This window comes from Lytechinus variegatus, chromosome 16, assembly GCF_018143015.1.
Source record: "Lytechinus variegatus isolate NC3 chromosome 16, Lvar_3.0, whole genome shotgun sequence".
NCBI lineage: Eukaryota > Metazoa > Echinodermata > Echinoidea > Temnopleuroida > Toxopneustidae > Lytechinus > Lytechinus variegatus.
In genome coordinates, this window is record NC_054755.1 from 27,819,889 (window position 1) to 27,834,458 (window position 14,570).

The 14,570-nt window shown below is 36.4% G+C and overlaps 1 protein-coding gene across 3 annotated transcripts; it reads right to left on the reverse strand.

Moving 5' to 3' along the window:
* Window positions 1-78: 78 nt before the first annotated feature.
* On the reverse strand, window positions 79-13,812 carry LOC121429446 (THAP domain-containing protein 5-like). 3 transcript variants are annotated; one of them, XM_041626449.1, is made up of 6 exons: window positions 13,554-13,812; window positions 9,823-10,028; window positions 6,919-7,059; window positions 6,265-6,599; window positions 3,306-3,422; window positions 79-2,117 (listed from the first exon to the last, which is right to left on the reverse strand). In XM_041626449.1, exons 1-5 carry the CDS (start codon window positions 13,570-13,572, stop codon window positions 3,419-3,421), a joined length of 705 nt encoding a protein of 234 aa, XP_041482383.1. In that variant the 5' UTR covers window positions 13,573-13,812; the 3' UTR covers window positions 79-2,117; window positions 3,306-3,418. The 3 variants fall into 3 exon arrangements, with proteins under 3 accessions (XP_041482383.1, XP_041482384.1, XP_041482385.1); XM_041626450.1 differs by having other exon boundaries at window positions 13,558-13,809; XM_041626451.1 differs by lacking the exon at window positions 6,919-7,059.
* Between the last annotated feature and the right edge of the window lie 758 nt (window positions 13,813-14,570).

Here is a 14,570-nt window from a genome sequence, read left to right on the forward strand (position 1 = left end):
ACCATATTTTATTTTTTTAAGGATTTGAACAGTCAGGAAGAATGTGTCTTTTTTGTTGTTATTTCTCAAAATAAAATACTGGTATGTTTTGTGTACAGAAAGGGGTATAATCCTTTGCAATAATCACTCTCACAGAAAATATTAACTAATCAAAAGAAAAGTCAAATATTTCACTGATTTACAATTGTTCGGTCACTCTCATATCTAAAGTTACCCCCCCCCCCCATCATTTCAAGGTATTGGAGAGAGAGGTTGGGCAGGACATGGCTGTCAGCAGAAAAAAAATGCAGGGTGGGGCAAAACAATTTTGGGATATGTGCGAGGGAGCGAATGCGACAGAGCAGAATTTTGTGGGGGATATATGCGAGAGAGCAAAATGACAGAAGGAAAATGCAGGGGCCAAGAGATTTGAGGAATATGTAAGAGGGAGCGAAGTGACCAAGCAGAAGAAATGTAGAGGACAACAAATTGTTGGGTGAGGGAGCAAAGCAACCAATTAAAAAAGGAGGTTAGTCAAAACGTTCTTGAATATGAGTAAGGAAGCAACTTGTTCACTTCCGAGCAGTAGGACTCGTTTTAAAATAGCTTAGGAAATATGTGTTTCCTAAGCATGGTAAACACATATTGTAGGCCTATAGTACAATTTAGGTGCTCTAAGAGTTAAATTCTGAATGAGCTGCATTTGCTGGTAAATCATGCGCAGAGGATCTTTGTCTTTTATCCATTTCTACACTTTTCTTTAGATTTCAGTTTTAAGGCGGGAAGGATCCCACCCTCCTGTGGATGCTAATATTTTGACTGACCCTGGTAAATAGAATAATTACAAAAACAAAAATGATGTTTTAATATGAGATTTTTTAATGCCCCTTGAAAGTCCACCATCTTTCTCACTCTCTCCATCTTTCTTTTTATTCATTTTAACTTTCCAATTCTTTCTCTCTTGATATCTATAAAGTTCAGGTTCACCCTTTTAACTTGCACTATTCCAAGCCCCCAACCAATTGGCATCCACAGGAATGGGGGAGTGGGGCTTCCCCCTAGAAAATAAAGTCAAACAAAAGAAAAATGTGGAAAATAGAAATGGATAAAGACAAATAATCCTCTACGCATGTCTTACCTACCAATACAGTTCATTCACAATTTAATTCTTGCAACACCTAAATTCTACTATGAGTTTACCATACTTAGAAAATGCATATTTCCTATGCCATTTTTAAACAAGTCCCTATCGCTGGGAGTGAACGTGTTGCTCACCAGCACGAATTCGAAAATATTTTGATTGACCTGGGGCCCGTTTCATAAAACATTTGCCGCAGCGGCAACTCCCATTTTCTGCGGCAAATCTCAAAACAGCGGCAAATGACAATTTCTGCGGCAATATTTGATGCAGCTATTTGAGCTGCGTCAAATATTTGCCGCAGATACTTTCAGGGGCAAATGACAATTTCTGCGACAATATTTGATCTATTTGAGTTGCGTCAAATATTGCAGCAGAAACGGCTTTTTCATCAAAATATCAACAATTTGGAGGGCCTAACAACCATATTGCTAAAGTTTTTGATGATATTGAATTGATAAATTGCTTTTTGTCATTCTAAATAGAAAATACAGGTATTTTCACTCATTGACAAATAAAAGTAGATATTTATTGAATCACTAAATTTATTGAATTGAATTTACTGAATTTATTAAAGTCAAATTTATTTCATTAAATAGATACATAGGAACATCCATTGTGTTCCTGCAAATTTACACTTTAAAAAAGTATTTCTTTATCCTGTAAAAGAATGAATAATTGTCTCAGTTTGTCAAAGATGTTGCGTCATTGGCTTTTGAGTTTCAATTAGATTCATTTCATTATTCATAAGTGTTTTTTTTGCTGCTGTTGGTTTTTTTCTGATGTGTTTGTTGAAACTCCAGCTGAAGCTGTGGTTGCTGTTAACGTTCCCGGAGTGCTTGTTGGACACCTTTGATTTGTTGAGGTTGCCAGTGTGGTTTTTGCATCTCCTGCAGAAATTGTTGATGCTGCTGTAGTTGTTGCTGTTGGTCAATGTAGTGTTACATCTCCTGTGTGTTTGCTGCTGTTTTTGCTCCTACTGTGCATGTGATTGAAGTACCTGAAATAGTAATTAATTTATAATGCATATGAGCAAGATACTCCCGGGGGGGGGGGCACTCGACCAAAAATGTGGTGGGGTGTGCCGCGGGCGAGACAAAAAACGGGGGCCTTGGAGCGGGCTTATTGTAAAAAGGAGGGTCCTCGGAACGGGCTTCAAACGACAAATGTTTGTGAAAACGGGGTCCTTGGAACGGATCGCCAGCGTGTGAGTGCGTATGCATCCCCACGGAACGGTCATGCGTGCATGATGCAGCTAGCGCGGCCTCCGCCGGGGAGCTCTGCGGCCGCTTTTCACCAAAATTCGACTCGTTCAATGCGATCGGAGCGGCGTAACGAAAAATATGCTAGCTTTGGAGCGGATTTCCCTCTTCTTTTTTCTCGATAAGAAAAAATGCTATGCCTTGGAGCGGCTTTCTTTGTTCTTTTTATCAACAAGGCAAAAATGCTATGCCTTGGAACGGAAATTTGAGTGTGAAAATGGGGGTCCCCTCCGCGGCACATACCCACTATGCATTATATACTGAGTGCCCCCCCCCCCCCCCGAAGATACTAAACTTATTCCTAATTTCAATTTCATTGTTAACCCTAATAGAGTGGGGGGGGGTGGAGGCACCTCTTGGTACTTTGCAAGATTTATCCAAATGGACAAGATCCTCAGGCACTCCCGGGATGACCTACCAGAATAGCCTCACAGTAAGGTGTATTAACAGGATTTTGTACTCATAACATTCAGTTGATTTTGCATGAACTCAATTCATCAAATGAATGTAAAGGGTCTACCAGTAAAAAAAATTCTGTGAGCTTTTTCGGGTAATCTTTCTGAGTCCTTTTACTCCTTTAATGAAATATTAATAATTAAATACATGATGAAGTGAGTTTGACAGTTATTTGACATGTTGCATCTTATGTGCTAGTGGTGGGGTCAATCATTATAGAAATGCAGAATATACATGTACATGTACCAATTTGGCAAGAGAAAGCAAGTCACATTATCGACCAATGATTGATATTGGTTTGTTACTTTTGCAGCTGAAAAAAAATCATCAACACCTCAAACTAAGAGTTTAATTCTAAAATTTGGATTCCTGACAAAGAGCAAATCAAGAAGACAAAAATAATTCAAATTGTTATTATGACTTACTTTCTATGCCAAAATGAATCAGAATTATAAATAAGTTTAACTTACCTTTAAAATCACATTTCTCGGCTCTTTATCTGGCTCTTCAAACCCTTCAGTTGTTGATTCTGGCATGACTTTCTGATACTATTTTGTGTCCTTCTGGAACTGTGGACAAAACCTCACCTGAAGGAATAAATTAAAATTTTCAAAAAATGTTTGGCACTATAATTTTTTTCTCACATGAATACATTACATGTATATCAAAAGAAAAGAAAAGGAAACTTCATTTGACTATTAGGTTTTTGTCAGGGGGGGGGTAAAGGGGTCAAGATGGGTCAATATGATGAACAAAAATGCAATAGTAAATAATATATAAGGATCAATCTCTGGTTGAAAAACGTCACTTCATGCAATTATTCCTCATAATTCATCTTGCACACACATATACACATAGTGAGGATGGGTGTGAGAGAGAGCGAGCATCGTCATCGTACATGCAAAAAGTATTAAATCCATCACTGATGTATAGATGGGGGCCATGCCCCCCAGTCAGACTGCAGGTCCCAAGAGAGTGGCTTCTTTCATCCAAATGATATTCATGACTTGAGATGTTTTGTATATTTAATGAGCTTGACGCGGACCATAACACCTTTTCATTCGGTCATTGCTGCTCTAACTGTGCATCGAATTTCATGAATTTGGTACCATTGTAAAGAAGAATCATTCTTTCATGTCATATGTTTGGATTTATTCAAAGATTTTGTAATATAGGTTCAAAGTTTGATCTAAAATATGCTATAAAATAAATATTTTCACCAGACAAAAGTTGCTATTTTCACACTTTATTTGTGTTTGAGCCCAAATGATTTTTATATCATGATAAAGCTGAATATGTATGCTTTGAAACGATATAGGTTTCAAAATAAGAATTGGTTTAATCGGGTCAAGATCACACTTTTCATTTGCCAAGTACATAAAGCAGTTTGAAAACAAGAATACTGCATTCTGATTGGTCAAATAGACCACCCAGTGGCAAATTCCAACGGTTCCAGTGCCAGGGTTCGTAGGAAGGTCACACTTCCCATGTGGTAATCTCCTCAAATACCCTGTGCCTGTTGTTCTGTGAACCTTATCCAGCCAATCAGAACTCTGGATTTCATGCAAGTACAAAATTACAGAAATCTCGTATTGTACCTTAGTGGGAAAAGTGTGATCTTGACCCGATTAAAAGGTGCCGCATATCAAGAGTGGCATTGTGAGAAAGAAAAGAAGTTCAGCTTTATGGTGATATGGATATCATTGAGGCTCAAAATAAAAAGTTTGCACAATGTGCAAAAGAAAATGGAAGAAGAAAATTAAGTTTTGAGGCACACTTTCAGGCCAGAAATTTACTTATTTAACAAAATATTGTATACAAAATAAATGACCAATATGAAAGAGTAACTTTTACTCTATCTGATAGTGCAATAATATTTAATTTAACTTGAGGTTAAAAAGAAATGCCAGTAGTTGCAGTAAACACTGATTTCATGAGAAAGTCTGGCTTAATTGTCAGTATATCATCGAGGATCTAGATTTGGTAAAGTTACATAAACTGAACTTTGTGAAATCTTGAAATCTACGCTGAAAAATGTTCACACTGAAGATCACCAACACAGATAGGCACACGTGGGACAGTGTATTATTATTGCTGGAATATGAGCTTATTTTGCTTATTTCTCAGCAATTACACAATTTCTTCCAGAATCCTTTGGCACATATTTTTTATTCATACAGACACTTGGGTGGTCATTATATTAGATTCTGTAAAAAGTCATTTTGAGATCGTTACCAATACTGGAATTTCTCTTTAAAACAGGTAAATTCTTAGACTCGAGAAAGAAAATCTCATGAATCACAAGATTTTGCAAGGATTCAGCCACGAGATGATTTGGATGTATCTGGACTTTTTGCTCATTAGCATAGGGACCTGCGGTCTGACTGCCCCCCCCCCCAATGTTTAACGACCAAGAAAGAAAAGGAGAAAAAGAAAGAAAGCGAACGAGAAAGGGTGAAATAGAGAGTATTTACTGGATATTATTACGTCAAAATCTTTCCAAATTTTGATTTCTGTATTAAAAAGTTCTAAAATTTTGCACACTCCCTTCGCTCTCTTTGGAGAACTTTTGTTCCATTCGCCATATTTAGCCCTCTCAAAATATTTGGCTCATTACGCCACTGAATTCAATTGTAAGAATTTTATGTTTGCTTAATGTAGACTTAATCTAACCCTAATAAGACTGCCAGGGTATTTTGGAGGCAGGAAAGATGGGCGGAAGGGGAGTGGGGGCCCTCAAGATTGACCGTTAATTGCGCAATTGTGAAGAAATGCAAAATGCCTGCCACAGATGAAAAAATTGTATATTTGATCATTCTAAAATTATTTAGAATTATATGTTTTACTAAATCATGCATGAAATTAGAATTTGGCTGGAAATCTATAAACACAGACCTTGAAGTTTTTGTTCAGACACATAAAAATTAATTGATATCACATACCTTTCATATGTATTTTTTTCCTTTCTTAAGTATTTCTTTGTTTTTTTTTACTTTTTTATATTGTTGACAAAATTTTCTGATCATAAGCACAATGAAATTAAAATTTTAATCAGTAAAAATAAACATTAACCGGTACGATACAATTATGAATTCTGGCTAGAAACAGATTTTGCATTGGATTTGTCCATGAAATCACATTTTAGTGCAATTCTGACATGTGTACTTACACAATGCACAATGTTGCATAATTGCAGAACCGGGTACCCAGGTGTCACAAATTTTGTCTGAACACTCATAAACTTTTTTTAAAAAAGGCTTTATAATGACGCGGCACAATCTTTCACGTTGTGGATTTATCGTGAAAATTTTTGGGCTCCCACGCCTTTTTAGGGTTAAATCAGATAGCACATCATGATGGGTTTTACTGATATTCATTCTGCAACCCATATTTCAAAGACTATCCATCATATCTGACATTGATTTTTACCTGTGGCAGTATGTTAGTCTCTGCATTTCTACAACTGTGGCCAAATATTCTACTACTAGTTCATTAGATGGGCCCATGGCATTTTTCTTATTGTAGGAGACTGGCAAGCCCTGGCTTTGAAGTTCCTGGTATATCCTTCTCCAGCTGCAATATCTGGTCAGTTGAGGACTTGGGGGCTTTGTGTCAGGAGTGGTCTTGGTAATGGCGGTGGCAATGGTGATGGCAGTGACAGAAGCAGACTTGGTGGTGGTGACTGCAATTGCAGCATTGTTGATGGTGGTATATGCCTCATCACGACCAACATTAGCTCCTGCTGCCATGCTGCTGGTCTCCATCTATTATGTTTTAAATAGAATAAAACATTAAAACAATTGATTATTAACACATCAACTTCAGAACACTAGCATATTGATAATAAAACTTATAGATTAGCAGTCAAAGCATAAAATGAACTTCCACAGAAGAGTACATGTACCTTCTAATAGAATTTCAGACCACCTTGAGGATGTTATGCTCAAAGCAAGGTTTTTATTTGACAACATTGGTCAGAGGGACATGGATTTAAATGTCAGAATACAACTGGTATCATTGGTTGATCAATCATACTGTACAATACCCCATTTAGATATATGTTGCTGTTATCTTCCACTTTACCCCTCTTAGATTTTTGGCATTGAGTAGTAGTCCCAGGGAAGGTGCTGAAGACTTTGGTACAGGTGTCTTTGCAGTATCTGGGAGGTTGCTTGCTGAATCTAAATGACTTTCTTTCGAGGGTTTCCCTGGTTTGTGTGCATTCTGTACGAGAAGAGTGAATAAAAAAAAAAACATTAAAAAAAGAAGAAAAATTGAATAAACCGAGATGCAAGAATGAAAAAATGACTTTAAATTTGTCAAATTAATATTCAATAGTACATTTAGAATAATATGTTTTAGAAATGAATCCTTTTCAATGGACTTGCAGCAAAATAAACATGTTTAAATATTCATGATGATTTATTAACCCTATCTGGCCCCAAAGGAGGAAGGGGGGGTCTTAAAGGGATGGTCCAGGCTGAAAATATTTATATCTTAATACATAGAGTAGAATCCACTGAGCAAAATGCTGAAAATGTCATCAAAATCGGATAACAAATAATAAAGTTATTGAAGTTTAAAGTTTAGCAATATTTTGAGAAAATAGTCATATCATGAATATTCATTAGGTGGGATGATGTCACATCCCCACTTTCTGTTTGGTTCATAAAATCATAATTTTTTCATTATTTCATACATGTGTAAATGATGTGTCTCCATTATGATGAAATAAGTTTCAGCAATTAATATCTAATGTACTAAATCAGTTGTCAATCCAATTTTTCTAGTTCTTGGAGGATAAAATTTAATAAACATAATTTCATATAATAAAATTCAAAAGAACAATTTGAGATGTGACATCATCAGCCCACCTAATGAATATTCATGACGACCGTTTTCACAAACTACTGTTATAAACTATCAAATTCAATAACTTGATTATTTGTCATCTGATTTTGATGAAATTTTCGGCATTTTGCTCAGTGACTTCTACTCTATTTATTAAGCTACATGTATAAATATTTTCAGCCTGGACCATCACTTTAATAAGCCCCCCTCCACATGTTTTGCAATAATTCCACAGTTAGAAACATGTCCTCATATTTTTTTGTTGGTCAAGTCTCGCAGAAGTTTAGGGACCAAGTTTGCGGCATCCGGATACGCAGTAATGCAACAATGTATGAGTTCATGTCGGACCTAGAATTGCTCAAAAACATTATTTTTCTTACAAATCTAATCCAATGGAAATTCTATTTTAAATCATAAATGACAAATGCATCATTATTCTTGCACTTATTGGTTGAAATTATAAAATCTTTGCTTTGTCTCAAAATATTATATCTATATTTTGATATTAATAGATGCTCTAAGATCTTATCTTTGAAATGGCATTTAAAAAATAAATTCATGCTTGAGCGAACACGGGACGTTTTATACTTTTAGACTTTTGGCTAATCAGCAGACTTATAATATATTCATTATCTTTGCCATAATTTTCGAAAAATGCTGTCAAATTTCACTAATAAATTTATTCATTTACCTGAATTACATTGGTTTTAATTTGAACTTCTTTTACCTTTGAATTTTCCTTCATAAGTAAGAAGAGACTTTCTTGTCAACCCAAGTGAGAAGATTTGCATTTTTAATTGGGAGAATTTGTAATCATTCAAATCCTTTTTATTATGTGAAACAAATTATGTTATGGTACCTTTGATAATAATTATGTGAAACAATTTATGTAATGGTACCTATAAAAGACATGAATCCTATTTTCAAGGGGTCATTGAATCCTTCACCAAGTTTAATTATGTGCTTGACAGGACAAACAAGAAAATATTCATGTCTTTCAATGGCAATGGTGTATTGAGTCAATTTTGAAGGAGGAAGATATGGCAGATCAGGTAAAATGCATTAAAAAGTTGTGAAGCGAGCAAGCAAAAATTTCCAGTTTTTACTAAAATATCCAATTTTGTGATTTTGACATAATATTCAGAATAATATCATATTTCACTTTCTATGTTTTCTGTTATTTTTCTTTCCACTTTTTTCCTTGGTCATAATTTTGTATTGGGAGGGGGGAGCACCCCGAGCCCCCACCCCTCAGTATGCCACTGTTCAAAGGCATCATTACCTTTGCAGAACACAATGAAAGGATTCGAAAAAAAACACGCTCTACCATAATTTGGTTTAAAAAATGTTCTTGCCTAAGGAATATTCAAAACTAAAAGAGAACATATTAAAAAGGAACAACACCACAACTATCCAAATAAATAAGTAGATTTGGAAATGAATTTTGACTGCATAATTCGAAAATTATGGCAAAGATAATGAAAAGGTTAAGAGGAATTCTGCTGATAGCAAGAAGTCCGACCATCATATTATGCCATTTTGGCGCAAGCTTCCTTTTTTACCCCAGACAAAACAAAAATTTGTGTTTGCGTAAGCACGAACAAAACCAAATTATTTTAATAGCATTTGAAGGATAAGACTCCATAGCATGTATTGACACCAAAATATTGAGATCATAATTTGAAACAAAAATTTTATAGACTTTTCAAATCTATCCCATTTTTTCATACGCACTGTAGAACTTGGGAACTTATTTAGAGATTTACTTAACTGTACAGCAGAGAATTCTCTATTTATGCATAAAATAATTTATCAAAAATGAATTTTAATAAATTATGAAAAATCAGCAATACACCCTTAGCTTTGCAATTTCAAAGAAGCTCATGCTAATTATGTAGGGCTAAACCAAATTTTTAATTTGTTTGATCATTTAGTAAGCGTTAACTTAAAATACACAGTCCCCTGGTACACAGTATAGGCCGAGGTCCATGGTGACCCTCCCGAATAGGATAATTTTCATTTCTCTTTGGCTACTGAGAATGGAATATTCAAAACATTGTTCTGTCAAACCAAAGGTAGATAGATAATACAGAGATTATATTTCTTTAAAACACGTATGATATAGATCTACTGTACCTTCTGATGACGAGGCGGCAAATTAAATGTGGTTGGGACAGCATCCTGTCTTAGACGAATCGTTTGCCCAGTCCTGTCAAAGCAAGCATCTTCAAAATGATCAGAACAGAGTTCAGAGCTCTTGGAGGAATTCGATGAAGCTTGCTTCATATTGACCATCCATACTGTGTTACAGTACCAGTTCAGTCCAACGGCTGAATGGGAATCTGCAGCAAATGTAAACACATGTCATGAAATCAATTATATATAATTAAGAAAACTCTAGGCCTACTCAGCAGCGGCCCGTTTATCAACACCTGGACAAGTGAGTCATATTTATCTACTAACCACAGAGTTAGTTCCTATCTTTAGGATTTTTTACAAGAAATAATCCATTAATAACGTTATATTGAGACTATCGGTAGAAAGTACAAGAGATGTAGCCTTAATCACATAATAGCATAATTTTCAAAAAGTTAAATCATGATAAAACTTGCAATTATTGTGATAAATCAGGAAATACATCCAATCAAAAAAATAGCAGAGCCAAAACTAGAACAAAAGCTTCAATCTCTGTTAAAGGGGAATCCAACCCAAATAAAAACTTGTTCTTAGGGGAATAAGAAAAATCAGTCAAGTTGATAGGTGAAAGTTTGAACACTATCTGACAAATAATAAGAAAGTTTTTTTTTAAAGTTGTGAATATTGGTAATCCCTAGATCCACGAGACTGCAAATTGGCCACATATGTGATGTCACAGTGATGTAAGGCAAGGACTACTCTTCCATGTACTCCAATACATAAAATGGCTAATATGTCATTTTTTCAAATGTTTTACTTCAAATTTTTTTTTTCTTTCACATGAGGACATAAAACAATATACTACCAGGGTTATATTTAGATTACTGCCCCAGGGGAAGGGCAGTTAGGAGAAAAACACAAATCCCTGATAATTAAGTACATGGCCTATGGGAAAGTTGTCCTTGCCTCTTGTCATAATTTACTTACCCAGTTGCCACTTTGAAATCTACATAATCATAGGGATTTCAATTTTAAAGCAGCCATAACTTTCTTATTGTTGGTCCGATTTCTTTCAAACTTTCACCATTCTGTTTTATCTAATTTTCTCCTTTCCAACACTATATTTTATGACCAAGGCTGGATTCCCCTTAAGTGTAAAGGCATCCGGCCGAGCGTTGTTGTTGGAGCGGAGAGAAAAAAAAATCATCACTGCTCGCTACCGTTTACCATTTTCAAGTTCGATTTTAGTTTTTTTTGTTTTCGATTTTTTCCCCCATTTTGAGAGAAAAATTCTACCGCTCCAACAACGCTCGGCCGGTGTGACCATGCCTTTATGTTGGTTGTTCAGCTGAATTTCGTTGGCTTCACTCACCAAATACAGAAAAAGATATAAAAATACTCCTCGAGACAGAGGGCTGCCAGCTGTCTACTAAAGGCAAAACATGCATCAAACATAATTAAACCATGCAGACTTGGGGATTAAAATGCCGAGAAAAATGAAATCATCACTAATTCATTTTGAACATGACTAAAAAACAAGGCAAAAGCAATTTTTGTCTCGCCCACTTATGAAAATAACCAGAAATATTGTGATTTGCGAGGGCACGCAAGAATTATATCGAAACTTCATTGTGAAATTACTGGGATGGAATAACACTTGTCATACCAGCCTTGCACGTAAACTTTAATATTGACCTGAAAATGACCTTTGACCTTACCATGTGACATCCGACTGCAGCATAAGTCTGCAAGTTTGGTTGAAAAGTGACTTACGGTTGCGGAGTTAGGTGTCATAAGAGAGTCTTGCATGTAAACTTTAACCTGTAGATGACCTTTGACCTTTCCATGTGACCTCTGACTGCAGCATAACATGCAGGTCCCCCAAGTCCATCTACCTTCCAGTTTGGTTGAAAAGTGACTTACGGTTGCGGAGTTAGGTGTCATAAGAGAGTCTTGCATGTAAACTTTAACCTGTAAATGACCTTTGACCTTTCCATGTGACCTCCGACTGCAGCATAACATGCACGTCCCCCAAGTCTATCCAACATCCAAGTTTGGTTGAAAAGTGACTTACGGTTGCGGAGTTAGTTTTCATAAGAGAGTCTTGCATGTAAACTTTGACGTTGACCTGAAAATGACCTTTGAACTTATCATGTGACCTCCCACTTCAGCGTAACATGTGCAGGTCCCCCAAGTCCATCTACTGTCCATGTTAGGTTGAAAAGCGACTTACATTTGCGAAGTTAGGTGTCCTGCATGTAAACTTTAACGTTGACCTGAAAATGACCTTCGACCTTACCATGTGACCTCTGACTGTAGCATAACATGCAGGTCCCCCAAGTCCATCGACCATCCATGTTTGATTGAAAAGTGACTTATGGTTGCGGAGTTAGGTGTCATAAGAGTCTTGCATGTAAACTTTAACCTGTAAATGATATTTTACCTTACCATGTGACCTCTGACTGCAGCATAACATGCACGTCCCCCAAGTCTATCCAACATCCAAGTTTGGTTGAAAAGTGACTTACGGTTGCGGAGTTAGGTGTCATAAGAGTCTTGCATGTGAACTGTAACGTTGACCTGAAAATGACCTTTGACCTTACCATATGACCTCAGACTGCAGCATAACATGCAGGTCCCCCAAGTCCATCTACCATCCAAGTTTGGTTGAAAAGCGACTTACGGTTGTGGAGTTAGGTGTCATAAAAGTGTTGCATGTAAACTTTAACGTTGACCTGAAAATGACCTTTGACCTTACCATGTGACCTCTGACTGCAGCTCAACATGCAGGTCACCCAGGTCCATCTACCATCCATGTTTGGTTTAAAAGCGACTTACGGTTGTGGAGTTATGTGTCATTACAGGTTTGTGACGGACGGACAGACGACATTTGGATCCCTTAGTCTCGCCTTCACCTCTGGTGGGCAGGACAAATATGTCATACGGACGTTGAGATATGCCGCGAGAGCTTTTCTCGAAAGGGTGGGTTGAGGAGGAAAGTCAAACAAAACACACCTTTTCGGGACAACCGGGGGAACTTTCCATGAAAGGCTGCATGTGTTTTAATATTTTTTCTGAACCAATCGTTTCTATGAAAATTAGTCTTGAAATAACAATATAACAGTAATATAGACACTAGACAGAGGTGCATAGATGGGGGGAGGCTTGGGATGCTCTCCCCCCCCCCCCCAAAAAAAAAAGGGAAAGAAAAATGAAATATAACATTTTCTGAATATTTTTATGTCAAGCTACAAAATGTGATTTTTTTTAATGAAAAGCTTGCTCGCTCACAACTTCTATTGAATTTTGCCTGATATGACACATCTGACTCCCTCAAAATCTTGGGCTCATTTTGTCTCTGATTATTAGGAGAAAAAGAGAGCTTGCAGTTTTTGTGATTCTGAATAAAATTTCATATTAATGAAGTAATTCTGGACACAAAATAATTACACAAAGCCATATGGAATTATGAGAAATAGTAAACAAATATATCAGGCTTTGAGAAAGTATAGTTGAATTATTTATCCGAGGTTGGTCTGACAATTACTTCCTGAGGGGCGAAGCCCCGAGGGAAATATAGTAGTTTTGCCAGTCCAACCGAGGATTAATAATTCCCACTATGCTTTCGAATGAAACGCCTGATATATTTGTTGTTTTATCCAACTTTTTATAATTTATAACCAAAATCTATGTGATGAGCTTGCAAAGTCCGGTTACTTGAGTTGAATTACCTACTTTTCTCTGAGCCATCGTGCTCAGCAGAACGCAGATCAGTGCCTGTGCCGACACATCGCTGGACTTGCCGGGAGAGAGAGCGCGCTGGCCGGTGTGCCTGAGAGTTTAGCTAGATCCAGTTTTGTGAAATAATGATGTCAGACCTCGATATACTAGTATCCAAAAATATATCGAGGTATGACGTCAGAGTTGAAATATATTCGGTCACATGATGCTACTTGAACCAATAGTACTATACATGATTTACTCTATGTAGGATATAATGTATTCTAATCTATAGGCGTAAGTATTTGCATAGAAGTGTGATGAAACAAATCAGTGGCGAAGTGAGCCAAAGTTTTGAAGGGGCTAGATATGAATAATTGGGCAGATCTTTTTTTTGTGAGCGAGCAAAAAAAATAAAAATATTTAACTTTATAAATATCCAATGAAAGCATAATATTCAGAAAAAATATATTTCACCATTTTCTTTTCTACTTTCTTGGTCATAATTTATTTTTGTAGGAGGGGAGAGGGGCAAGCGCCCGAAGACCCCCTCGCCTCATCTTGCACTGAAGAAATTACTTTGAAACTGACTTTCCTTTGCAAGCTGCTGGATAATCTTTATATAATAGTTACCATGCAAGGACGGCTGCACTGCCGAGACTATTGAAAATAAATACATGAAAATGCACAAAATTTGTGTTTTCCCTTCTTTCCTTCCGTTTTGTTTCACCTGCATAGGAGAGTAAAATTATATTATAGGCGCTGTTTTTTCTGACGTTGCGGCATCAACACCAAATCTTAACAAAAGGTTGTGTTTTTTAAATGAAAACTTAGAAACCTAGTTCATGAAATTTGGGCATAAGGTTATCAAGTATTGCTAAACGTCCTGCCTGAGTTTCAGGTCACTCAGTTGTTGTGTGTCCGTACAGGTTGTGTGTCCACACGATCAATGTTAAAAGTCATTTGAAAAAAGTAGAAGCGAAGTTTATCAAATTTTAGTACAAAATGTTGGAAATATAAAGAACAAA